The sequence below is a fragment of the Mus pahari genome, chromosome 12, assembly GCF_900095145.1.
Source record: "Mus pahari chromosome 12, PAHARI_EIJ_v1.1, whole genome shotgun sequence".
NCBI lineage: Eukaryota > Metazoa > Chordata > Mammalia > Rodentia > Muridae > Mus > Mus pahari.
Genome location: NC_034601.1, coordinates 31,706,502 through 31,733,210, shown reverse-complemented (window position 1 = coordinate 31,733,210; position 26,709 = coordinate 31,706,502). Strand labels below are relative to the sequence as shown.

General features: G+C 43.7%; 1 protein-coding gene and 1 pseudogene across 1 annotated transcript in view; both read right to left on the bottom strand.

Annotated features, from left to right (window-relative positions):
- Positions 1 to 903: 903 nt before the first annotated feature.
- On the bottom strand, positions 904 to 2,721 carry LOC110330116 (annotated as a pseudogene).
- Positions 2,722 to 13,999: 11,278 nt separating this feature from the next.
- The window catches only part of Ildr1 (immunoglobulin like domain containing receptor 1), a 33,844-nt gene continuing 21,134 nt past the window's right edge, over positions 14,000 to 26,709 (bottom strand). Inside the window, exons 4-8 of the mRNA XM_021209739.1 lie at positions 26,099 to 26,218; positions 25,455 to 25,601; positions 20,232 to 20,363; positions 19,217 to 20,019; positions 14,000 to 15,292 (exon numbers count right to left, since the gene is read on the bottom strand). Of these exons, the coding sequence (XP_021065398.1) occupies positions 15,251 to 15,292; positions 19,217 to 20,019; positions 20,232 to 20,363; positions 25,455 to 25,601; positions 26,099 to 26,218 (1,244 nt within the window). The 3' untranslated portion in view covers positions 14,000 to 15,250. The remainder of the gene's footprint in view (positions 15,293 to 19,216; positions 20,020 to 20,231; positions 20,364 to 25,454; positions 25,602 to 26,098; positions 26,219 to 26,709) is intronic.

The following is a 26,709-nucleotide window of genomic DNA, read 5'->3' as shown; positions in this document are numbered from 1 at the left end:
CATAGACTTAGGTTGCAACGCTTAGCCTGAGTAAGAGCATGGAGCCAGTTTCCTAAGCTGAACTCAAGCAAATGAACAAACAAAGCCAGTTAGCTAAAGCCACCTTTACCGTAGCTGACATCTTCAGCTCAGATGCCATCCTATGGCAAAGCAGGCCCTTAAACTGAACTAAAGGTAAGCTCATTCTTACTATGTTCAGATGGCAGCGTTGTTCCCTAACTGGCAAGAACATAGGCTTTAGAGTAAGACTCTTGGATTTCTTTCTTTCTTTCTTTCTTTCTTTCTTTCTTTCTTTCTTTCTTTCTTTCTTTCTTTCTTTCTTTCTTTCTTTCTTTCTTTTTACCTAATTTTATTTATGTATTTATTTGTTTTTTTTACTTGTTCACTTTATATTCTGCTCACTGCCCCTTCCCAGTTACCCCTTCCCACAATCCTTCCCGGCTCCCCTTCTCCTCTGGGTGGGAGGGGTCCTCCTGGGTATCCCCCAACCCTGCACTTCAGGTCTAGGTGCTTTCTCTCCCACTGAGGCCAGACAAGACAGGCCAGCTAGAAGAACATATCTCACATACAGGCAACAGCTTTTGGGAAAGCCCTTTCCAGTTGTTCGGGACTCACATGAAGATTGAGTGGCACATCTGTTACATATGAACCGGGAGGCCTAGGTCCAGCCTGTGTATGTTCTTTAGTTGGTGGTTCAGACTCTGAGAGCCCCAAGACTCTGTTCCTCTTCCTGTGTAGTTCCTATCCCTTTCCGGCCTCAATCCTTCCTCCTATTCTTCTGTAAGAATCCCTAAGCTCCATCTACTGTTTGGCTGTGGGTGTCTGTATCTGTCTGAGTCAGCTGCTGGTTGAGCCTCTCAGGGTACAACTTATTCCTGTTCTTCTTTCCTTTTGAGCATGAGGTCAGAGGCAGGGACTAGGTTGGCCGTGCAGTCTTTTGGGTGGTGGGTATGCCATGAGCTCCATGTCAGGGTTCAGGGGATACTTTCTCTTCTGTTGCTGGGCAGCTGCTGCACATTTGTCAATGAACTCAAACTATCTCCTTGGTGACAGGGTTGGAGATGCTATTGCATACAGCCATGGCTGTGCTGTAGGCATTTGGGGAACTCTTGTCTATTCTCTGTTTCATGAAGACCCAGCTGTTGCTCTCAAATGTGCATTCTATAATATATGCATTCTATAATTTTGTCAGTACTGTTTTAGTTCTTTTATCATCTTGATTTGTGCAAAGGGTCTTTCATAATCTCTAACATAGAAAAGACCAACATTCTAGGGAAACAGCCCTTCTCCTTTGGATCTTGTTATCTTAAGTGGAAAATCTACATAGTTTAGACTGGGAGGTTTCCATTTCAAAATGTCATCACATCGACTGGGTGTGTATTTTCTAATAGGCTGAAAAATAAGTCCATCCTTTTCATGGCTGACTTCTTTGGCAAAATTTCCTTCCAGAAGCTTTGAAATATTGATGTCAAAAAATGGTTTAGGTCTGACACTAAATGGTTCCTGTGTTTTGTCAATGAGCCCAGTCTTCACTTTTTCATGTTATGGATTTATAATTTCACATTCAATATGCTGGAGATGTATATTAAAATCACAATCTCCAATTGGTTGTGCATTGAACTTAACTATGTCATATATCAAATATCTTAGAATGGCCTGTTCGTTTAATTTGTGAATGACCATTTCTCCATCAAAAAGGGTATAAATAAATGTATTTTGGAGATCTTTGAGAAATGGAAACTCCAGATTTGAAACATGAAAAACTGATTTATCTCTCTCAATTATAAAAACATCCCTGGTGCCATCAATCAACATCATGCAACAAGTACCATCTGCTTTCCAGTTTACTTTATATGGCTTCAGCTCTAAAAGTCTAATATTTTGCTTGTCCATGGAGACAGGCTGTGCTTCAGCGAACCCAGACCCTTTCCAGCCACAGAACTGATGACATTTTTGCTGTACCTCTCCTAACTTTAGTTGAATTGTTACTCAAGTTACGCCTTTAATGGTTATATGATGCCTTCCAAGAAAATAGCTCCCAGTTTTAACCATTCTTTTCTTCTTTTACCAAAGGAAGCACTCGACCCTGGTTTTTGAGTCCTTTTTTCATCTTCATCCTCATCTTCTTCATCATCATCCTCAAAACCAGTCTGGCAATATAGGTGGTGCTGGTGTTTCTTCTATATGTTCGTAGTGATGAAAAAGTTTGTTCAAATAATCACTCTTATAGATTCCTGGTGGTCTGGCTTGGGCAAACATAGCAACTGCTGCTTCGATGCTCCAATTCATATTCTCCACCAAGAAGGCACATATAAGGAGACCAGTATGGTTGAAGCCATGGGTGCAGTAAATGCCTATAAGTTCAGATGGGCTTCTTTCATTAAACCTCTCACACGGGTGAATGAATGTCTCAGTATTCTCAGTTTTGGGTCATTCACCATGTCCTTTACATTGAAGTTTCATATATTTGATTCCTTCTTTTTCTATGTCATTTCTGTCAGAGAACCTTGAAGTATTTGTCAGATGCACCAACAAGCTCATTTTAACCTTCAGACTCTTTAGATGATTTTTGAGTATACTGGGGTATAACTGGTTTTCTTCAGCAATTTGACTATCATATCTTGGCCCCAGCATCATCTTCAGAGGTAAGAATCTTCCTGCCACCTGCTGGCCGCACCTTGGACAGTTCAGCCACTGTCATGGGATCTTGTTGTAAGCCATGTCTACACCGCACACTGCCACCTTGCTGACAGCTTCTTAGTGAGTTGTCCATGCCAGCAGCTCCACCTGGGTCCTCAGTGTCACAACACTTTTATTTGGTCACTTGAATTTCTCTTCTGCTATCTACTACTATGGTTTCTATACACATACTCTTAATTTCTCTGAGCCTAGGATCAAAGAGTGATAATAACTCCTTTAATAAAGTTATCAAGATAATAAAATAGGGCCAATCATTGGAGATAGTGCAAGAGCTCCATAAATATAATCTACCATATTATATACAATAAGTAGACAAGAAAATTGAATTCTTTGTAAACTAGGGCTTTGTTTTTGTAAGCCTACTCTGGGACAGTTCTACCTATAATCACCAGACTGCTTGTTTACAGGCACTCAAAAGCAGCCAGAAGTAGACCACTGAGGCATAGAAGGCTCTGAGCATGTGATGTTACATTCCCTAAGAACAAAGACCATGTCTTGTGTTTCTTTTACATTCTTCATAGGATACTCCTTATTCAAGTATTTTTCTTACAAAAACTCTCCATCCATGTCTTATTTAGGGTTTTACCCTGTGAGCAGACATCATGGTCAAGGCAACTCTTATAAAGACAACATTGAATTGGGGCTGTTGTACAGGTTCAGACGTTCTGTCCATTATCATCAAGGCAGGAACATGGCAGCAACCAGGCAGGCATGGTGCAGGAGGAGCTGAGAGTATTACAACTTCATCTGAAAGCTGCCAGCAGAATACTGACTTCCAGACAGCTAGGATAAGGGTCTTACAGCCCAAACCTACTCCAACTGGGCCGTATTTTCTAATAGTGCCACTCCCTTTGCCAAGCATATACATACAAACCATCACAATCCATAACCCAGAAGATGGGAATCTCTAGCTAGCAAGTTACTCCTGCCTTTCTTGAAGATTCAACTACAGGTTGACATTGACCCAAATAGACTTATCAGTCTTTCAGTAATTTAAAATTAAGACACAATAAAGAGAATCAATCATATGTTGTGAGATATTAAACCATTTGGGGGGTGGGGCATGTGTTGGCACCATGGTAACGTGTGTAGAAGCAGAAGTTACAGGGGACTGAAATTAGAACCATGTGCTGAAATGAGAGGAAAAAAAAGAAACAAAGTGGTCGACAGAGAGCACAGATGAATGGGTGGATAAGGAAGAGGAAAAAGAAGAAAATGAAGAGGGAGCTTAGCTGGGAGGATGAGAAAGGGAGAGACAGACAGAGAGGCAGAGACAGAGAGAGTTTTATTTAAAACCCTAAAATGACTTTGTTTATCCAAGGCTCTTCTTCAACTTCTGCAGGAAGGAAACAAAGGATTCTGATTGACACCTTAAAAATAAAAAGCTGCCTGTTTTTTTGTTTGTTTGTTTGTTTTATAATTCTATAGGGAAACAAAACAAAACCCTGCAATTAGTTTGCCGAATTTCATGGAGGACAAAGCTCGTAGACCTCCCTTTAAGCTCGGGCACCTTAAGACATGAGTTAATTATGTTAAGCATATTTCACAACACTTGGCAAGCATATGGGTTTACAGTCACAATAAACCATTTGGCAGTTTGACAGCATAAGAGACTTAATTTTTTTATGTTAAGTGGAAGGAAAGTAATCAGAGAAATACCAAGTAAGTTAGGATCAGGCTTCATATTCTAGGAACATTATCTTTACCTGTATTAGCTAGTAAATACAGCTTTCTTCATGCAGATAGCTCATAAATCTATAGTGCTCCTAGATCTGATTATCAGATTAAAAAAATTGCAACATAGTGCCTGAATGGGAAAAAAAATTTTTTAGTAAGAATTGGAAAGATGTCTCAGTAATTAAGAGTGCTTACTGGTGGTCTTGGTTTTAAAAGGTTTGTTTATTTCTATTTTGCCTGCATTTATATGTACACAGTATGCATGCCAGGTAGTCACAGAGGCCAGAAGAGGGAGTCAGAATCCCTGAAACTGGGGTTAGAGATGATTGTGGGCCACCATGTGGGTGCTGGATACCAAGTCTGTGTCCCATGAAGAGCAGTGTGGGCTCTTAGCCACTGAGCACAGTCAGCGCTGGAGAACCATCTCTCCAGCCTCAGGAGCGCCTGCTGTTTTTAAAGAGGACCAGGGTTCAATTCCTATGCAAGCATGGGGACTTGAGTTCACATCCCGGGTACTAATGTAGAAACTCAGACGTGGCCATGTGTGCTTGTGAACCCAGTATGTAGTAGAGCAGGTAAATCTTGAGACCTCATTGGTCTCCCAGCCTAGGCAAAATGGTGAGATTCTGAGATACTCTGTCTCAAAGTAATATGGAAATGAGTGATAGAAGACAGCAGGTATCCTCCTCTTGCCTTAAAATGCATGTGTGCACACACACCCATGTTACTACGTACGTAACACATATAGCATACAACATACACCCCAAAACAAAAATATTAAAAATAGTATCTTCACAAGTACATCTTAAAAAGAGAGGTCTATTACTCTCATTGTGCATGTGCAGAGATAATACTTCTAACTACACTTAAAATCTTTATTGAAATCAGGAGAAAATTTATTTTTTAAAAAACAGGGTTAGTACATTAGTCAGGCGCTCTAGAGTCAAAGAACTTATGGAAGGTCGCTTATTAAGGGAATTTATTGTAATGACTTACAGTCTGCAATCCAACTAACCCAACAATGGGTAGCTGTGAATGGAAAGTTCTAGAATCTGGTCATTGCTCAGTCCCACGAGGCTAGATGTTTCAACTGGGCTTCTGTATAAGCTGAAACCTGAAGAAGTAGATTCCAACAGATGTGCTGGCAAGTAAATACAGTGTGAGTAAGAAAAGTGAATGTTCCTTCTTCCAGTGTCCTTATGTAGGCCTCCAGCAAATGGTGTGGCCCAGATTAAAGGTGTGTACTACCATGACTGGATTTGGAACCTGATTTGTTCCATGCTGACCTTGAACTCAGAGATTTGCTTGCATCAGTCTCCCAGGATTAAAGGTGTGTACTATTTTATCTGGGCCTAAGCTTTTCATGGCCACTATGCCTCAAGATCTCCATGTCAAGATCTGGGTTAGAAGCCTATGTCTTCCAGCCTTAAGAGCTGGTTCACAGGCATGCCCTTTATTTCTCTGTTGTAGTTCATTTCGTACATAGTCAAGTTGACAACAAGAAATAGCCATCACAGTTGAGAAAATGGCTCAGTGGGTAATAGTGTTGCTCTACAAGCATGAAGACCTGGGTTTGAATCCCCAGCACTCACATAAAAGCCAGACATGGGGGGGCTGGTGAGATGGCTCAGTGGGTAAGAGCACCCGACTGCCCTTCCGAAGGTCCGGAGTTCAAATCCCAGCAACCACATGGTGGCTCAGAACCATCTGTAACAAGATCTGAAGCCCTCTTCTGGAGTGTCTGAAGACAGCTACAGTGTACTCACATATAATAAATAAATAATTTTAAAAAAAAAAAAAAAGAAAAGAAAAAAGCCAGACATGGTTATACATGCCTGTAATCCCAGCACTGTAGGGCAGACACAAGAGGATCTCAGTAGCTCACTGACCAACTAGCATTGCTAAAATTGTCAGCTTCCAGTGCAGTGAGAGACTCTGTATTAAAGGAATAAGGTTAAAAAAAAAAAGATAGATAGAGGTGATTTTCCTATGGTCTCTACATGCACTGCACCCCAACACACACACACACACACACACACACACACACACACACACATGATAACCAAGAAGGTGAAAGATGTCAACAATGAAAATCATAAAACAGAAAATACTGAAGATATTAAAAACTGGAAAGATGTCCCATGTTCATGGGTCAGGAAAGTCGATGTAGTTAAAAAATGTCACATTGCTGAAAACGGTCGGCAGATTGGAGGTAATGACCAAAATACCATGGTATTTTCACAGAAATAGAAAAGGTATTTTGAAATTCCCATGGACACACTAGAAAGCAATACTGGAGATATCACAAATGATACTAATGAGTCATAGTAACAAAAACACACACAAAACCAGACATGGGCACAGTGGAATAAAATAGAGCACCATTAACATAAACCTACACTGCTACAATCAACTGCTTCTCAGCAAAAGTGTCAAATACACGTGTTCAAGGAAAGATTGGCTTTCCCCACTTCATATATGGATAAATTTCGCTTTGATCAAATCTACTTTTCATTCTCTGCCTCCAACTTCTTCTGGGTGTTCTCCCCTATTTAACTCTCCCAACTCTATCATCCTGAATATTCCACACGTAGGAGAATAAAGATAGAAATGCTGCAGAAAATCATTTCAGAATGGATCAAAGACCTCAATGTAAGATGGAACCTTAAACTGCCAGACAAAAATATAGGCAAGCTACAGACATAAGCAAGGACTTCCTCAAAATGACAATATTAGCTCAGGACATATTAGCAAGAATTGACAAATGGGATTATATGAAGTTAAAAAGGAAGAAAGAAAGAGTAAAGAGCCCTAAATAGTTAAGTTCCTATTTCCTGTGGGCACCATTCACAAATCCCTATCAATTACTGTAATAGACATTACATTCCTTCATGTATGTGTAGTAGGTCAGTGCTTTCTGAATCCAGATGAAGAGTCCTCTGGAACTGGACAACGTGAACTGCCATGTGGTTACTGTTGAACCAAGGTGCTATGGGAGAGCAACCAGTACTCTTAGCCACTGAGCCATCTCATCTTCCCAGGCCCCAACCTTAAATAAAGTCTTGTTCTTTTGGAAAAAAAAAGCCTTCTACCTAGTAAAGGCAATAGTTAACAATGAAAATATCCTGTAGAATGGGGGAAAAACATTTGCCAGCTATTTCTTGACAGAGGATTAAATATATGAAGAACTCAAACAGTTAAAAAATAAAAGAACAAACAGTCCAATCATTAAGGGTGAAATGAACACACAGTTCTTAGATGGGAAGTACAAACAGACAATAAATGCGTGAGACTGGGCATGATGACCACATGCCTGTCATCCCAGCACTCAGGAGGAGGAGGAGGAGGAGGAGGAGGAGGAGGAGGATCTCTACAACAAGGCCAGCCTACACAGCAAGACCCTGTCTCAAACATTAACTCGATAGATCATCAATTCATTCATAAAAGCATTTACATCTATATTCAGGAGAGATGGTACACCCGCATTGTGTCTTCTTCTGAATTTGTTCTGGACTGCTAACTGGGGTGAGAGATTTTACTTGCTCTTCTGTGTCAAAGACTGGCTTTGACACCCAGGTAAACTGAGATGGGATGTAGAGTCAACGGAAATGGCTAAACCAAAGGATGTTGCCTTCTGGCTTTTAACATTCATTTATTACTCCGGGGCCAGAACTGATGGCTTCTGGCCATTGATCCTGCTGATAGCAGGGAATTTGAAATAGGAACTTAACTATTTAGGGCTCTTTACTCTTCTTCCTTCCTTCCTTCCTTCCTTCCTTCCTTCCTTCCTTCCTTCCTTTCTTTCTTTCTTTCTTTCTTTCTTTCTTTCTTTCTTTCTTTCTTTCTTTCCTCTCTGGTCCCTCCTTGTAGAGTCTCTCCCCCTCCCCCTTCCCCTTCGTCTCTAAGAGGACAGCATCCCCCCATCCCCCTACCCTGGTGCATCATGTCTCTACAGGATTAAACACATCCTTTCCCACTGTGGCCAGACACGGGAGCCCTCGGCTAAATATGTACCACTAACCAAGGGGCCCTTTACTCTTTAACTCAGGGGCCACTAGTCACCAGAGGACCAGAGCTCATTCACTCTTCATGAGCTGGAGATAAAGAAAAAGGAAGAGAGAAAGTCAGGCACGTGCGCAAACATTCACACACTGGATGAAGCAGAAAAGAGCTACACCAGAGCTTTTATTTTTGCTTTCAGCTTTTTAAAGCTTTTTAGACAGAAGTTCTCTATGTAAGAAAAAAATTACATCATAGATAAAAATGTTACACACAAGAGGGAGTTACAGCAGGATGTTAATTAGGATGTTAATTATAAGTTCAAAGTGTTTCATTCTATAAGCTCATTATAGGTTCAAAGCAATTGTTTTACATGGCCTTGCTTTATCATAGTACACACCTGTGGCCTCATCCTTGGACCAGACTTAGAATGGATGTTTTTCCTTGATCATTCATTTGTTCCAAGCCTATTCTTCTTCCTAGTACAGTTTATGTGCTTGTAGTGCTTGACAGGCCTCTGCACTTCTCATTCCATCTTTACTTACTGTTCTATGAGAAAGGGGCACAGTCTACTCTTGATCCTAATGTTGTCACATCTTTCTGCCGAGACAACTAAAACTTTCTATCTCCTTAAACTTTCTATCAATTATTCTAACTTTCTAAAATTATTTTAGTCAAATCAGGAATTCTATAAAATCATTAATACATTTAAAGAGCATTAATTCTACGAAAGTTCACCTTCATGTTGATGTGAAGGAAATTTGCCCAATAGTATGGACTAATTAATGCCCAGGAATCGATCCTGATAGACTATAGACAGAAAGGATCTATCTTGGCCCAATCACACCATGTCAGAAAAATAAAGAATACAGCAATGACAAACGTGAGAAAGCACATTAGCAACAAGAAGAAATCCTGGGACGAAGCCCCTGGGGCTGTGCCTTTTCAGGGTTCACCCACTGCAGCCACGCAAAATGGTGGGGCATCTCCAGGGAGCTCACTTGCTTGCCACAGCCTTCCCTGGATGGCTTCCTCCACTTCTTTTTTTTTTTTTTTTTTTTTTTTTAAGAGATTGCAGAAGACTGTTGTTAACTCGCTCTCAAAGATCTAGCAATTCTTCAGTAAGATCTTCAGGACCTGGGGATTTTGAGGAGTGTTTCAATAAAACTTCAGTCTCCCTAGTGATAAAAGGACTGTTTGGTTTATAGATTTCATCTTGGTAGACATATTTCTCACGGCATTGGTGCATTTCCTCTAAGTTGTCAACTTTAGAATTATATATGGGATACTCTTTTAGCCTCTATCTATCTATCTATCTATCTATCTATCTATCTATCTATCTATCTACTATCTATCTATCTATTTATTGTGAGAGAGAGAGAGAGAGAGAGAGAGAGAGAGAGAGAGAGAGAGAGAGAGAGAGAGGTATCTATGCATGTTTATCAATGCCCTCTCTTCCCCCTTCACGTGTATGTGTGTGTGTGTGTGTGTGTGTCTGTGTGTCTGTGTGGTGTGTCTATGAATGCTTATCAATGCTCTCTTTCCCTCCCACTAGAGTGTGTGTGTGTTTGTGTGTGTGTGTGTGTTTGGTGTGGTGTGGTGTGGTGTTTATCAGTGCCTGCAGAAGCCTGAGGAAGGCGTTGCGTCCTCCATTGCTGAAGTAGAAGCTTGACGTGGGAATCAAATTCAGGTTTTGTGGAAGAATAGAAAATTCTCTTAACTGCAGAAACATCTCTCCCAGCCCCTATAATTTCCTTCTCCAATAAAAAACAAACAAACAAACAAACAAAAAACCCGTTTTTCTACCTTTCTATTTGTTTCTAGAGAATTTGTAATTGATATTTATAGTGTTTTGAAATTCTTTTCAGACAGTTCCAACACCTGGCTCACCTCATGGCTACCATCGATGGGTTTCCTTTTTTATTCATTTTGTCACTTTTTTAGCTGTTGGTTTATATTTTGGATACTTCATCTGAGGCTCTGGGTCATATCTTACATAGTTACCCCTTTCTGTTTCCTAGACAAGTCTTTGCCTACTATCCAACAGCTATTTTAAAACTTCTCTGGAGTCATTTTGATTTATCTCTTCTGCTTTGTCTCTAACTGGCATCAGCTGGTGCTTTCTGGGGGGACAGGAAGGGTTTTCTCTGACCAAGTGTTGTATATCTCTTAAGCGAGAGTGATGTGAGAAAATGTTCCTGATGGTGTCTCTGGCTCTCCAGGTTTGTCTGGGCCAGTGAATGGGGGGGGGGGGAGAATCTTGGTTCCTCTAAATGGGATCTAGGACCAGGCTGGTAGGTCAGTTTTCCTGCTTATACCCAACAGCCTCGGTGTCCTGTTTACCTTCCGGGCTTTCCTGACTTATCTTGTCTAATAGCTCTCTTCAGGAAAGGGGGAGAGGGTGGAAACAGAGGGCCTCTCCTTGGTTGCTTTTCTTCAGCATGACTCCCCATTGGTCCTGTTGTTTGAGGTTGTGAGAGTAACTACACCAGGCCCAGGGTGAAGAATCAGGGCTAGGGTTAGGCTACCTCCTATTGACTGGGAGATGAAGATGCCTGACTCTATGCAGTTTTCCAAACCTAGGTTCTCAGACCTGCTCCCCACTATTCTAGGAGCATTCAGAGTTTCGTCTTATGGCATTTCCAAGATTTATAAAATTAGAAAATCAGGGATGATGATAATTCCCAACAGTTCTTTTATTGTTCAGGATTGTTTAGCTATCCTGGATCTTTTGTTTTTCCATACGAAGTTGAGAATTGTCCTTTCAAGGTATATAAAGAATTATGTTGTAATTTTGATGGGGATTGCATTGAATTTGTAGATTGTTTTTGGTAGGATGAACATTTTAATGAAAATCCTACCCATCCATGAGCATGGGAGATCTTTCCATCTTCTGATATTTTCTTCAATTTTTCTCTTCAAAGACTTTAATTTCTTGTCAGATAGGTCTTTCACTTGCTTGGTTAGAGTTACAGTAAGATATTTTAGATTATCTTGTGAAAGGTATTGTTTCCCTGATTTCTTTCTTAGCCTGTTTATTGCTTGTATATATGAGGGATAGTAATTTGTTGAAGTTAATTTTGTATCCAGCCACATAACTGAAGATGTTTATCAGCTTTGGGGTCACTTCCATACACTATCATATCATCTTCAAATAGCGATGCTTTGACTTTTTCCTTTCCAATTTGTAACCCCTTGATCTCTTTCAGTTGTCATGTTGCTCTAGCTAAGACTCCAGTGACAATATCGAATAGATATGTAAAGAGCAGACAACCTTGCCTTGTTCCTGATTTTCATGGAATTGCATTGAGTTTCTCTCAGCTTAATCTGATGTTGGCTACAGGCTTGCTGTGAATTGTCTTTATTGTGTTTAAGTACATCCCTTGTATCCTTACTTTCTCCATGATGTTTATCATGACTGAGTGTTGGATTTTGTCACAGGCTTTTTCTGCATCTATTAGGATGATCATGTAGGTGTTCTTCTTTCACTGTGTTTATGGGGTGGATTACCGATCATATATTAAACCATCTCTGTATCTCTGGGATGAAGTCTACCAGATAATCATGGATTTGCAGGCAAATGGCTAGAAAAAATACCATCCCAAGTGAGGTAACCCAGAAAGACAAATATGGTATTTATTTATTTATAAGTGGCTATTAGCCATTATAGACAATATACCAAGCTTTAATCTGTAGACCCAAAGAGGGTACTAAAGAACAGGATCTAGGGGGGACACATGTATCTCCCTGAGAAAGGGAAATAGAATAGATTTTATGGGGGTACTGGGGGTTGATGTGGACAGGAGCAGGAGGGATCAGGTGAAGAATGGAGGGAGAGAATTCAGGGAGAGATGTCTAGAATTGGGGGTGGGGTTGGAAACCTAGTGCAGTGGAATCTTCCTGGAATGTATGAAGATGATTCTAGAGAAGTCCTAGTAATGGGGAAACAAAGTCTCAACCAGCCATCTCTTATAGATAGGCAAGGCTTCTAGCAGTGGGACTGGTTGAATTCAATTCAGTTGTTGGCCATGGGGGTCCCAAAGTGAGACCCTATTTAGCCCAAGCTTATCCTAGGAAAAAGATTTGTTCTCCAGAAACTGACAGGATGTGTGTGTATGTGTGTGTGTAAGGGGGGTGTGTGTGCTCAGCCCAGGGAGTGGGCAGCATTAGGAGGTGTGGCCTTGTTGGAGTGGGTGTGTCACTGTGGGTGTGGGCTTGAAGTCCCTTACCCTAGCTGCCCGAAAGCCAGTCTTCCACTAGCAGCCTTCAGATGGAGATTTAGAACTCTCAGTTCTTCCTGCACCATGCCTGCCTGGATGCTGCCACGCTCCTGCCTTGATGATATGAACTGAATCTCTGAACCTGTAAGCCAGCCCCAACTAAATGTTGTTTTCATAAGGTTGCCTTGGTCATGGTACCTGTTCTCAGCACTGAAACCCTAACTAATATGGGGGGGGGGTGGACACTGCCAAGGATAACATCCACACAGCTCACTGAGGTTCAGCTGGTGGAGAGGTTGATCTGGTGCCTGCGTGGAGCCTTCATGCTTCCAGTCTCTTTGGTTTGAGAAGGTACTCTGCAGGCTGTGGAAAGAGAAACCTGGGTAGCAACGCAGCCACAGAACCATGGACCAGCATTCTGTCTAACCTGAAAGATATGCTGGGACAATGGTAGCAACAGAACTTGTAGGGGTGGCCAACCAATGCCTGACTTAACTTGAGGGATCCCAGGCCTAACACTGCTTAAATGGCCAGAAACTAGAGACTGGTTAGCCCAGAGACCTAGGGTAGAACCAAACATGACTGGTTAAAATAAAAAAAAATAATGAAATGATTCCTAATGATATTCTGCTGTACTCATAGATCAGTGCATTGTTCAGTTGTCATTAGAGAGACTTCCTCTGGCATCAGATAGGAGCAAATCCAGAGACCCACAGCCAGACATTATGTGGAGAAAGTACAAATAAGCCTCCACTGTGCCCCACCTGTCAGAACTCAGGTAATTCTGTAGAAGAGGGGACGGAGGACACCAGGAGGACACGGCCCACTGAATCAACTAAGCAGGGATCATATGATCTCACAGACCCACGCAGAGCAGCAAGCGTGGGGCCTGCATCAGGTCCTTTGTGTATATGTTGATCTTACGTGCTTTCGTGGGACTCTTAACGGTGGGAGCAGGGGTGTCTCTGACTCTTTTGCCTGCTCTTGGAACTCTTTTCTTCCTGTTAGGTTGCCTTGTCCAGCCTCAGTGTGAAGGCTTGTTTGTTTTGTTTTGTTTTTCCCTTGTTGTATTTTGTTTTGTCCTGTGTGGTTGTTGTCTCCTGAAGGCCTGTTCTTTTTTTCTGATTGGAAATGGAAAGGGAGTGAATCCCAGGAAGAGGGAGAGTGTGGGAGGGGGAGTGTAGGAAGGGAAAATTATGATTGAGATGTACTGTATAAAAGAAGAATCTAACACACACACACACACACACACACACACACACACACCACCACCACCACACTTTGCTAAGAGATACGCTGAAAAGTGGATCTATACTGTATGGTATGGTATTTTCTATACCAGAGTAGCACAAACTACTCATTTTTACATCTACATTAGCTATCTTTTTTTTTTTTTTCTGTTTCCTAATTTTAAGTTCAGATTTCAAAAATCCTGAAAATAAACTCTGCCAAACACAGGAATTTAGCCATTTTTTTTTTTCACATTTAATCATGGAGAAAAATGGATGGGTTGATATAATTAACTCTAAATTGAAGTCATGGTGATACGGAGATATTGCTGATCTTGTACAATATCAATATTGTTGGAACCATCTCCTTCCAGTCTACTCAGAGAAAGCCTACACATCAATCATAAGTGTATCTGTGAAGGAGCTATTTGGAAAATGGGAAGCAGTGATATCTGTATTACACACAGGAAACGTTCAGCTCTTTCCTCCTGGAACTCTGTACGTGGCAAAACCCACCTAGATCCTAACGCTTGGGACACTGAAACCCTGAAACGTTCAGCAGTCCTGGAGACAGTAGTCTTTGGAACTACCCAGTATGGCCTGATTCTGAGCTTTACTGGACGATAAGTAAGTCAATGAATAGAAGTAGAAACTCGGGGTAGAAACACAGATATTTATTTGGAATGGAATCTTCAGCCTGTTACATTAATTTTCTTGTTTATACTGTATGGCTCTTGAAAGTACTTAAAGTGATTTTAGCATTGTTATATTATTATATATAAGAAAATAAATTAAATGTAGAGGAAAGGCGCCGTAAGAAAGAAAAAGGAAACAAGAATATGGTTGGTGAACAACTGCTTCCCTGTGGTTTTGCAGAATTGCATTGCACAGCCCGTGAAAGGCACAGAGCTGTAGAATTTTTTGCACTTGCTTGCTTGTTTGGACTGGAAACTCAGGAATGCTCAGGACCACAGGTGGGGATGCTTAATGTGGAAAAACCCTCAGGAAATTCAAGAGAGGACAGGGAGTTCCCGTGGGAATTTGCCCATAATATTCCATAGGTTTCTTGTTCCTGGAACCTGTTTGATTTCTTCTTAAAGATTCCTAAGTTGTCATTATGAAAATGCCTTGGTCCCGAGCACCATGACCTACTGGAACACTTTGGGCTACTGTGTTACTGAGGGATCCTATGCTAGCTAGGAGCCCTTACAAGTCAGAGAACATGTAATAGACAGAGGGCATGAACAAGGGGAAAGCTTGCTATTAATCCCACAAACACCTGTTTTGAAAACTCTTCTATTTGATTCTTAGAATCTATACCCAAAACTGTGAGACACAGATGTATAGTGTCCCTCCCAAGGCAGCTGGAAATCTTGATAATGCTGAGGACACGTGCGATCCAAGAAGCAGTATGGTGCCTGGAGACTAAATGACCACACTCCGTCCACTATGCGAGCTCTCTCTCTCCTGAGGAACAAGAACACAAAAAACAACATTTAACTCAATCTATAGCCCACATATGCCATTCTCAAGGTGAGCTGCTAACCCACTAAGTGGTGGCTGCTTGTATTTCTTTCTTGTCCTTTTGTGGGGCCATTCTCTTTCCTCTCAATGGCCTCCCTCCAACACTGTAGATTTCTGAAAGTTTCTAATCTTATTTGCTCCATTCAATCACTGTTGGTTTTGTAATAATGCCAAGTCTTCAGTGGACTGAAGAAAGGACCTGCTTTCTTCCCACTTCCCAGTTCCTCTCTGCTTACCTTGAAGACAGCTCTGTTCCTGGTTACACTCTGAACCATTGCTCTCCACCCACTTCATTAGCTCCACACTTCAGTATTCCTCTAGACTTACTTTTTACACTTTTCCCAGAACAAACTCAATGGCTTTTCTTCAAAGGATCTCTTGTTATGTGTGGGTCCGTTTGAGTTTTGTTGTTGTTGTTTTCTCATTTGATATGTTTCTCAAACCTCTCCATGCATGTTGGGGGAGGGGGTGTCATTTGATTGTGTTTCTGAAAAATCTACAGCTGGAGTTCAGGAATGAGAACACCCTTTCCTGTAATGAACAGTCCCAAAGATCCTGTGTAGGCATGTGCATCATACTGCTTCAGAAAAATGTGTTTCTTATGATCAGGGAAGGAAGCGTTAAGGGCCAAGGTTTCTAATGGGAATACTCTGGAGTAAATGCTCTCTGCAACAGAAGACAACAATGAGAAGAGACAAAGGGACTCTGTTTAGGGAGACGTGGCATGATCAAGGGATACTCAAAGTAGAAGACTGCAGATCCCAATACGGCATTTTTTATTAATAAAAAATTTAAGACAAAAAATATAATGCCTGAAATTCACTACAGGTTAGCCCAGAAACAAACACCGTGGCTTTCTCCTCTCTAGAATAGATGTACATGGGCCAGGTTTTGAAGATGCCAGAGTGTCTTGGAACTCATTCTATTAGGGCAAGATTGGAAAGAGAGATAGCCTGAAGGAGGTTAGGAACACAAGGATCATTCAGCCTGAGGTCACTGGAGTAGAAAGCTTGAAGTTCCTGCTTCAATTCGACTGAGTGAAAGGCTTCTAATAAGTGAGCGCTCACCCTAAGTCAGCTGAGCAGGTACTCCCACAGACTATGAGCTGGCACTCCCACAGACAGCATAAGGTCTGTATTTCTCTGAGCGCTGAGCAGACAGAACACCTTCCCTATTTGAGATTACCAGGCGGTCATGCGCACTTGCGTGTATTTGTTAAGCATTACCCTGGAGAAGGCGCCATGGGAGCCTAAAAACATTTAGTTTGTTTCCTATTTCTCTGACTACTTGATGATGAAGTATTTTAATGGATTGTTTTATTTTAAAAGTATGGTAAGCCTGTCACTGATGAAGCCTGATTTAACAGAGACACTTTACACGCTCTTTTAATGAAAGGACCAGAGAAACCACATGTGACACGTAGACAGAAGTCACCATCTAGTGGCCTAACTCTGCACAGTGTTGAAAATGTCACACTCCAATGCCTTCAGAAACCTGTGCCGGAAGCACTCAGTGCCAACACTGAGCCGCTTCATAACAGTGAAGCTATAAAGGCAACAAGCTACACCCTTAAAATGAGCTCATCTGCAAACTCAAGCTTTGGTCCTGGGTCTAGGGGCAGTATCAGACTATAAAAAGAAGGTTTGATGCAATTCAGTGATATATCTAGAAACCAGACTCGGACCCCAAGTTAATGGGGGATTTTAAAGTTATTTTAGACAAAATCTTTCAAAGACAACTTTATAAATGAAAATGATGGTAGAATGACTTCTTGTGTACATCTTGATGATTTAAAAATAAATAAATAAAGTACTGATGCTCAGGAAAATTGAGGAAGCCGTAGTCACTAGAAAGTATTATGGATCTCACTGATGACCTTCTGTCTAAGGAAACTATGGGTTACCAAAAAGGCTTGAGAACCAGAGGACTATGGTCAAACATGGGCTTCTTTTTCTATTGCTATGTGCTTTGCCCTTGTTATTCAACCTTTCTGAGCCTTGTGGGGACCAAATGAATCCGGACTGGCTTGGTGTCTAGAGCATGTCTTGTACCCTTCCCTTAGATTCTAAGGCTTAGAAGGGCTGCATACTTTAACTGGAAGGAAATAAAGAAAAGAAAAAAAAAAGTAACTTAGAGAAAAATGGGGCTCAGATGTAGAGCCAAAAACTTGAAAATCATATTTTTTTTTTCTGCTATAAAGGAAGAGGCATACTTAGTCGCTACATGAGAAAGGTCACCATGCAACAATGGCTCTGAGTATCCCAGCATTGATGGGTTCGGTGCTATTTTACAGGATTCCTTCTACTGAGCACCTCACAGAGAAGCAACTGTATTATGTAATATATGGATAAGGTCACTCTTTAAGCTTCTGTTAAGACAGTCAAAAGGATATGTGAGGGACCAGACAAGGGCAGAGGGCCATTGGCACACAAATCTAACTCAAATGGGCCTTATAGTACAGGACTGTTGTGTGGAGTATAGGACATATGTAAACTGAACATGCCCCATAACTCCTGCTGTTTTCACTGCTGCTTGATGATCACAGTGTCCACGGGATACTTGTGAGAAAATGACACAGTTGCCACTGACAGTTTCAGAAGCACCCCTTTCTTCTGGGCTGCACTGTCTTCCCCTCCCCACTCTTCCATCTGTTTGTACCTCCCCAGAGGCGTGCTCTTTTGCACACATGGGTTTGAGATACATACATACATACATACATACATACATACATACATACATACATACACAGTGATAACTGTGTCCTTCAAAGCCTATGAGAGACTGCTGTTCTCAGATGATGCGCTTCCTCTGGGGCTTCCCCTCAGAGCTTTCTGAGACCTAACTGTCTCGGCAGAAGAAAATGAGGAGAAGGGTTTGGTCACAGGTAGCTTGCAAGGTGCTTCTGAGTAAGTAGTTTGTTTACGTTTGAGCCATCGTGGAGTACTTTTATAAAGTATAAGCTGTCACTTGGGTGAGTTCATTATCAAACCGTTCCTTAAAGTCATGGTGCTTTTGAGAGAGCATCTAATACAGTAGATCAGGGTGACCTTGAAATTGTGGCAGTTTTCCTGCCTCAGCCTCCTGAGTGCTGGCATTACAGGCTGCACCACCACACCTGGATTTAAAAAAAAACCATACCTCTAAAAAAAGAGAAACCAAGAAAAAGAAAGGAAGGGAGGGAGGGAGGGAGGGAGGAAGAAGGAAGGAAGGAAGGAAGGAAGGAAGGAAGGAAGGAAGGAAGGGTGGGAGGGGCAAGGATACTGTAGGCACGTATCCTCCAGTGTTTCCCGTTTAGAGAGCTAAATAATGACTGACACCTTCAATGTTCACAGCACTCTAAAGTTTTACTCATTAAGGGGATGCCAGGGTCGGTTTTCATCAGTCTGATGAGCTCCCAGGCACACCAGGAAGACCTCATCCTCTCATACAGCACAGTTGCTGCTCAGTTAAACATTCACAACTCCTCTTGCCTGTTTCTAACGGGGCCTGTGAGGAAAAAAAGGTTGCCAAGTCAACATCCAGGGCTGCCGCTGAGACCCAAGGTCCAGCTCCCCACCACGTGTGAGGGGCGGATGCTTAGTTATTCTGAGCCTTAATTCTTTACCTTCCATACCAGCAGAACCCACCTGACCTGTCTCCGAGGGCAGAGAAGATGGCTAAAGCCACACACACTGGTGCAGAGAAGACCCTTTGCAAGCTCTGAGCCTCTTCTACACCCTGCACTGACTTGGCCCTTTCACTCTAAGAAAAGACCTGCCTCAGCCTGCCCAGACAGTTATGCAGGACTAGGAAAACCCTGCTGGGCTTGTGTCAGCTGAGGAGCCTCTCTGATCATGCCCGACCCTCCACAGGATACCCCAGGCTCACCAAGCGCCTCTCCACATTCCCTTTTTTCCTGTTGTTCTTGCCTGGAGTCACATCCAGTGAGCGGTAGCTGGGCGGCTTCTCCTCAGGCCAGTTTGGAGACTGTGAGCGGCGTCGGCGGCGGCGGCGATGGTGACTTCGCTGGGCCCCCGAGTTCCTGGGCAGCGACTCTTTCTCCTCTTCAGAGCTCCAAGAGCTGGGACCCGAGGGTAGAGGAGGTGAGTAGCTGCGATGCCTGCGTCTCCCACGTCTCTGGGCATCTTCCCGAGGCTCTGGTCGTCTGGGGGGCCAAGGAGCCTCACTGGATGAGGGACATTCGCTCAGGCTGTCCCAGTCTGACCAAGGCATGGAGGACTCACTGGGCCTAGAGCGGTGGTGTCTCCCACTCCAATGGGGGTCCAGCTCCCCTCTCCCCGGGGCCCAGGGTCTCATCCCCCGGTCCTGGAGATCTTGGAGGAAATCAGAGCGATGGCGCTGCCTCGGGCGCTCACTCAGATCCCAGTGTCTGGAAGGAACAGGGCTGAGCCGCTGCTGGTGTGAGGAGTTGCTGGTCCTGGTGGACAGTGGGTCTCTGATCAGTGGGGGCAGGTGGATAACTCTGCGTTCCACAACCTCTGCGGAGCCCAGGGAGGAGAGCATGCTGCAAGGGTGACCAGATTTGGCTCTGAGATCCGCAGGCAGAGGTTGGGCTGGGTTGAGGTTCCGCAATTCTTTCTCCAAATATTCCAGGACACCATTAGCCACCGGAGGGTGAGCAGCCATCTGGGTCATTGGCATCTGTGGAAGGCTGGACTGTAAGGACAGATCTGAATGGAAACAAGGATGGAACACACTGAACTGCTGGTCCCAAATACCCTGCTAGGAACCAGAGCATCAAAATATCACGTTAGTAAGTAGGATTGCACTCCCTCCCACCCTCCATCGGAAGACACCCTGTTAGCGCATGCTCCTTGGCCGACCGCACCTCTGCCCTCACCCTCTGCCCCTCCCCGTCCCGTGACTTGCTGGCAAAGTTTACCTCGCTGCAGCAGCGGGTTCATTGCATAAGATGAAACTTGGGAGCTCCTGTCCGCCCCCCAGTACTGGGGTTTTTCCATCATCTGAGGACCTAGGGCCTGAACCTGCTTCATGTAGCGGTGGCGGGCCAGGGCTGCAGGGGAAGAAGGAGAAACGCAGACCCTTAGCCAGCCGGAGTCCCACACCTCCTACTTGGTCTGTGCTTCCAGCTTCTCGCCTTGGAGCCCCTTCTCACCTATCTTGCATGGAAACAAGAGTTTAGGCGCTGTGTCTTCAGCAAGGAGCTGGGAGTGAATATCCTATATTATAGACTCCATCTCTCATACCCCAGGAAAATTTACTTAAAAAAAAAAAAAACCAACATTCTAGCCTCAAAACATGTCCTCATGTTACTTGTGCTCCACATCACCCAAAGGGCATAGGCTGTCAATCAAACTTCGGGTCACACAGAAATACCCCCCATAGTAAAGGCTTAGAGGAGGCTATGAACCAGCCTGACAGTTCTTGAGCCTGCAGGGCAAGCTCAGGGCCATCTGTTCTGAGGGGACGAACAGGAATGTGGTGTGTCCCTTAAGCTTGTTTCTAGCTGGAACACCAGCCCTGGGTGGGAAAAACAAACAAACAAACAAACAAACAAACAAACACCTCATGGGATGAGGGCCAGGGGCACACAAAGCTGATGTGAGTTGAAGCGGATTCTTTCTACTTTTCTCCTTTACTAGCTGCTGGGGTTCCTCCCAGTTAGGGGTGGGCCAGGCAAATAAAAGGGCAATACTCCCTTCCTGGGGGGCGACGGTGCAAAATAGCAGCATGAAGGGTCTCTGCAATGTCATTTCAGTCCCCTAGGTGCATCTGTGCTGAAGCGCACAATCTGCAGAGAATGCAATTTAAATTTTGCTCTTGGTCCTGAGTTTCCATTTTGAGGTGATTGTGGCTAAGTACCATTTGACTCCCAAAGACTCTGCCTAGCCACGCGTGGAGCAGATGCATGCTGCTACACAAACTTTGACAGGCTTCCACCCCGGTAGTCTCACAGACATCAGGGTTTGCTGTAAAACCGCACGGCTCAGCCCAGAAGAACAGGGAGGAAGGCCGGTATTCTGTACCCAGATACATAGTGTCTGCTGAACCCACTGAGGGGCCATCTTGCAACACAACAGGAAGTGGTTGCCACAGAGCCCCCAGAAGTGTCCCGAGCTCCAGCCCCATTAATGAGTCACAGCCCTGCCAGGAAGAAATCAAATGCACTCAAAGGAGCTCCTAGAGTTGCTACATCTTAATACCAACCCACAGCACTCAAAGGAGACAGGAGCAGGGGCCTATTAGCCCCCTCTACTGGCCACCATCAGCATAGCAAGCTAATCCTTCTCACCTGGCTTGGCTCTTTGTGTTTTAAAACAGAATCTTACTCCATAGCCCAGGCTGGCGTCAAACTGAAGGATCTTCCTGTGTCACCCCCTGAGAAAGATTACAGGCAGGGACCACCACGCCTGGCCTTGAGATGTCTCTTAATGTGGGGAATAGAGGAAGCTGAGATCACTGAAGCTGTATTCCAACCCAACATCCCACAGTGAGTGCAGGTGCCTCTTCTGTCAGCTTGGAGCCGGCTGCTTCAAGATTCAAGACAATTCTGAGAAATGAGGCCGCCAAGGCTAGACTTGCTAAAGCCAAGGTTTTGAGGACCAGATGGGACTTCAGCCATCCAGACTATTCAAGCTTGGATGGTTGCTGACTTGGGAGTTTTCAGAGTCTCTGGGCTAGACAGACCTTTTGCAGAGTTGCTGCCGTTAAATGCGGCAAAACCCGTGGAATGCCCAACAGGTGAGCCAGTAGAGACCCTCATTTTTATCATAATAAATTGTTCCTTTCGCCTTAGCTCCAGGAGAAACACAAAAAATGTGGAGTCTTTGTCTCTGAGGGAAAAGCCAGGGTATAATGTTTAAGGCTTCTACCAGGGACAGAAATGACAACACTGCATCTGCTTCTGAAACTTGTACTTCTCCCCCAGGGTCCCTGGAGACTTTCCAACTTCCCTTGCCCATGACTGGTTACCACTCCATACCTCCACCTCTCTGCTGTCACAGAAGCCGGCCTAATCTTTATCCTCCTTTTACCCCATGGCCTCTCCGTCCTTCGCCTCAGCAGCCTTCAGGAATGCCAAACCCCTGTGAACTCTTGCCATTTTCATCTCAGGAAACCACCAGCAGAGGCAGACATTCTGGCCCAGGCAAAGCAATGGGACTTTAATTAATCCTCCTCAGGTTGGGCTTTCTTTGGGGGATCACTCCATTGAACGTGTCTTTCCTCCTCTTAGTCCCCCCATTGCTCAGGTCCCCTTGACCTTCTAGTGGATTACTTCTGCTCTGATAAAGACAGGAACCAGCCTGCACAGGAAGCCAGCAGCTATGGTTCTAGATCACCAAGGTCTGTGTAGCTGGGGGAAATCTCTCCAGTCCTCACTCTCCCCTGCTATATACAGAGATTCTGGGGGGAGGGGGGAGGGGGGCCGGTAACTCAGAGACAAGACAAGTTTCTCTAGTTCTTGTAGAAAAGGAAACATAGGCTCAGATCCAAAAACTTTTAACTTTAAGTCCTTATGAGGGTTGTTTACCAATACTTGGTGGATTATCTGGATCTACTAAAAGTTAGCACCAATTCATTGTTCTCTCCAACCTCCTGTTACAGCTCAGGAAGGTGAGAGCTAACTGGGGACATGGGCTGTGGTGGGAGATGTTCAAGATCTGTGACATCCTTCCAAAGGCTTCCTTCTGCATCTAGCATATTATTTATTTGTTTATGATACTGCGATTGAACCCAGGGTTCTCATGAAAGCCACTGAACTATGTCTCCAGCTCTGTGCTTTGATTTGCAGAAACCATGACAGGCTGTGGGCTCCCTCATACACTGACTGTCCCCTACGTGTAGTGACCTCTCTCTTCAGAGGTCAGGCTGCCTACATACTCTGGTCTCTTTCCTTTTTAAGGCTAGCTCTTTCTTGGTAGAGACCTAATGCTGCCTCCAAGGGTAAAGACATTCATCTGTGGTCGCCCAACTTCGTAAGTGGGGCTTCTAGTGCTTATAAACATTATTGGGGCTATTTTGGCCAAAACAAAATACAAACCAACAAACACAACACCAGACTATTTCTCCTATTCAGAGACCTCTGTCACCATTTCCTGTGTCTCACTGCAATTCATCTTCGCTCCAAACTTGTCAGGAAAGTTAAAACGTGAACTCATCTGATCAGGTCCAAGGACCTTAACTTATGGCCAGCTGTCCTTAATTTTCCTCAGTTCTATTAAAAGAGCAAGCTGCAGCCACCAAGGAGAACCCAAACCTCTGCTTCTCAGCTCACTGATGGAATGCTAACTTTGCCTCTGTTCTGCCTGCGGCAACTGCCCTGTGTTCTAAGGAGTCTTCCAGTGAGGATCGATCTCATCGCATACGGGGTTGCTCTCACGACAGTGGCTCCTCCAGGAAGGCCCCTGAGAGGTAGGAAGCTCCTTAGAGGCATACCGAGTCCTCTGCTATTTCCTCTTCTTCACAGAGTTAATGTCACCTCAGCCAGCCTGCAGAGGCTGTGGCAGCCCCTACTTGGGACACACAGATACAGGTCAAAGGCTTAACACTGTGCAAGGGACAGCTACTACTGAGCTCTGAGACTGCTCTGACCTGGCCCGGCGAAGTGGTGATGACATAGGCCTTTGGTGACTGTGGTGAGGAGTCAGTGGGGAAGTGGAGACAAAGGCCACCCATAGAACAGACATGCAATGAAAGTTATTTCTCCTTTCCTGTAAACACCAGGCAATCTTCGAGCACAGACCTGAAACCAGACTCAGACCGCTGGCCTTGACATCACAGATTAAGTTGGGTGTCTACCATCATGAGTAAACGTCATGTTTTCCTTTCAGCTTTCTTCTCCACAGGGACCACGATGGCAAGAGTGGTTGTCTCTGGAGACTGGCTTAGGCTTTTCTTTCTTTCTTTCTTTCTTTTTTTTTTTAATTTCTCAGATGTTCTACCACATGATGTTTTACATCATCGGGAAAAGGAAATGTTACTTAAAACCAATACACTCAAAGAAAACTTCCAGTTACACTGTCGATTTGACTCCCATCTAGTTACTAAGGAAAAAACTTTATAGAACACTCTTGCAATTCTTTCGCTTTTATCATCTCCTCTGCAGCTTTACATTTTGGGTATATTATCATCTTGTTATATGTTTATTCTTGTGTATTTGTGTGTGTGTGTGTGTGTGTGTGTGTGTGTGTGAGAGAGAGAGAGAGAGAGAGAGAGAGAGAGAGAGAGAGAGAGAGAGAGAACATTTTCTACCATGTGGGTTTTAGGAAGTACTTTACCCATTAATCCATTTTGCTGGTCCAAAGTTTCTTTTAAATGATGAAATTTCAGTACAAAGAAAGCTCCTACTAAGAGCCAAATTGTCTGCTCCTTCTCCTCTTCCCTGCCACTAGATTCACAGCACCTGGGAATGTCTAAGAAACACACATTCTTGGGCCCTACTCCCCAAGACCCACTGGCTGAGAAGCTGGGGAGGGGGCAGTAGTTAATGGTGACCAAGCCCTCCATGTGATTCCAGTGTGAGCTTCAGTTTGAGAACATTTCAATACCTTTTCTATTGCCCTGTTCTTTTCATCCCATCTCTAAGTGGTGTTGTGAAAGGATAACAGAATAAGATACATACGCTGTCTCTGTCCCTGGTTTCTGAAATACAACTCCTAAAATCCTTGGGCCCTCAAGAAAGATGAGTATCTTCCATGAACTAATTAGATGACTGGTGGCTGGGGTCTCTAGAGCGCTTTGGGATGAAGACAGGTTGCCCAAAAGACCAAGGCATGGTTAGAGTGCTGGAATTTTCTATTCCACTTCTGATCTGAGAGAGGAAGAGTTGTTCAAATACACGAAAAGGAAAACCTTCATTTAAAACAGATGATGATCCAACTCTGTCTGTTTACTAAAAAAAAACCAAAAAAAAAAAAAAAACCCCAAAAAAACCTTTATAGGTAGAAACCCTGTTATTGGCCCCCTTCCTTGTAAATAGAGAGGGTTCTTGAGCATCATTTACAGGTACAGCTCAACTCTTCTGAGCCTGTAAAGGAAGAAGGCATAAAGGAGATCCCAGAAGAGCCAGGAATTAACCTGAGATACGTAGGGCAAAGGGCACGTGTACCTTCATGACCAACCCACTGCCACTCTGTTCTCTCACCTTCCTCAGGGCAGCAACAGCGGGTAGGACAGCAGGGGCAGCGGATGTAGCAGCAGCAATACTGAGGACAACACTGGCACCAGCACACACCAATCAGCAGCAGGAGAAGGAGGGCTCCGAGGATGATGAAAATCACTGTCAGCCAATCTGCCGTAGAGAGAAGCCAAAAGGGGAGGAACTAAGCCATCCGAGGGAAGTCTCTACTCCAACTCTAGTGGTTCTCAACCTTCCCAAGCCGTGACCCTTTTATACAGTTTCTCATAGTATGCTGACCCCCAACCATCAGATTGTTTTCATTGTTGCTTCATAACTGTAATTTTTACTGCTGTCATAAACTGTAATGTAGATATCTGTGCTCTGCAGAGATCTTAGGTGATCCCTGTGAAAGAGTTGTTCAATTCATAGGTTGAGAACCAGTAATCTTAGCCACTAGGAAATACAGCCATTGACCTAGTAAGCTCAAGTGACACACTGGCAAAAAAAAAAAAAAAAAATGTTTAGCTCTAGTAAGAGGCCATCAGAGGTTCCCAGTCCAATGACTGTAACACAGGTCTGTTTGTTTCTGGCGTTGCTGCTATTGGTGGCTCCTTTTGCAGGCGATATCTACTGGTGGCTGGCCCAGGAAAAGCTGCAGCAGCACTTACGCAGGACAATGAGCTTCACCTCCTTATCTGGGTCTCCTGACGTGTCTCCTGGAGCCTCGATGGTGCAATAGTATACTCCATGATCCCACCACATCACCTCATTAATCACAAGGTCTGCTCCTGTGTAGGACAGAAGGGGAAAGTGCCAGTGACCAGGGCATGGTATCTTCAGGACCTCAGAATTCTGCTTTTTAAGAAAGGCCTGTGGTAGATGAGAAAGGGGTCAGAGATCCTTCCTCACACCTTCCCTTGTTCCTCAAGATGGAGAAGAGGAAAGAGTTCCCCACTGAACCCCACTTTTAGTTGGTAAGGAGCTGGATACATGGTCTTTTAATCCTCACCATATATCCATATCTGTGGGCGAGGTAGAGATTCCCAGTTGTCTCCCACTGATGTTGCTCCCTTCCTCAGGATCATAGAATCGTTGGCTGTGCATGCAGCTGCTAGAGTTTAAGTAAATAAATGCTTGTTCCCTTTCAAACTCATTCTAAAATAAAATGTGGTTTTATCAGTATTAAGGAATTAGGACTTTGATGGACCGTGTCCTAAATTAAATTCTCTCTCTCTCTCTCTCTCTCTCTCTCTCTCTCTCTCTCTCTCTCTCTCTCTCT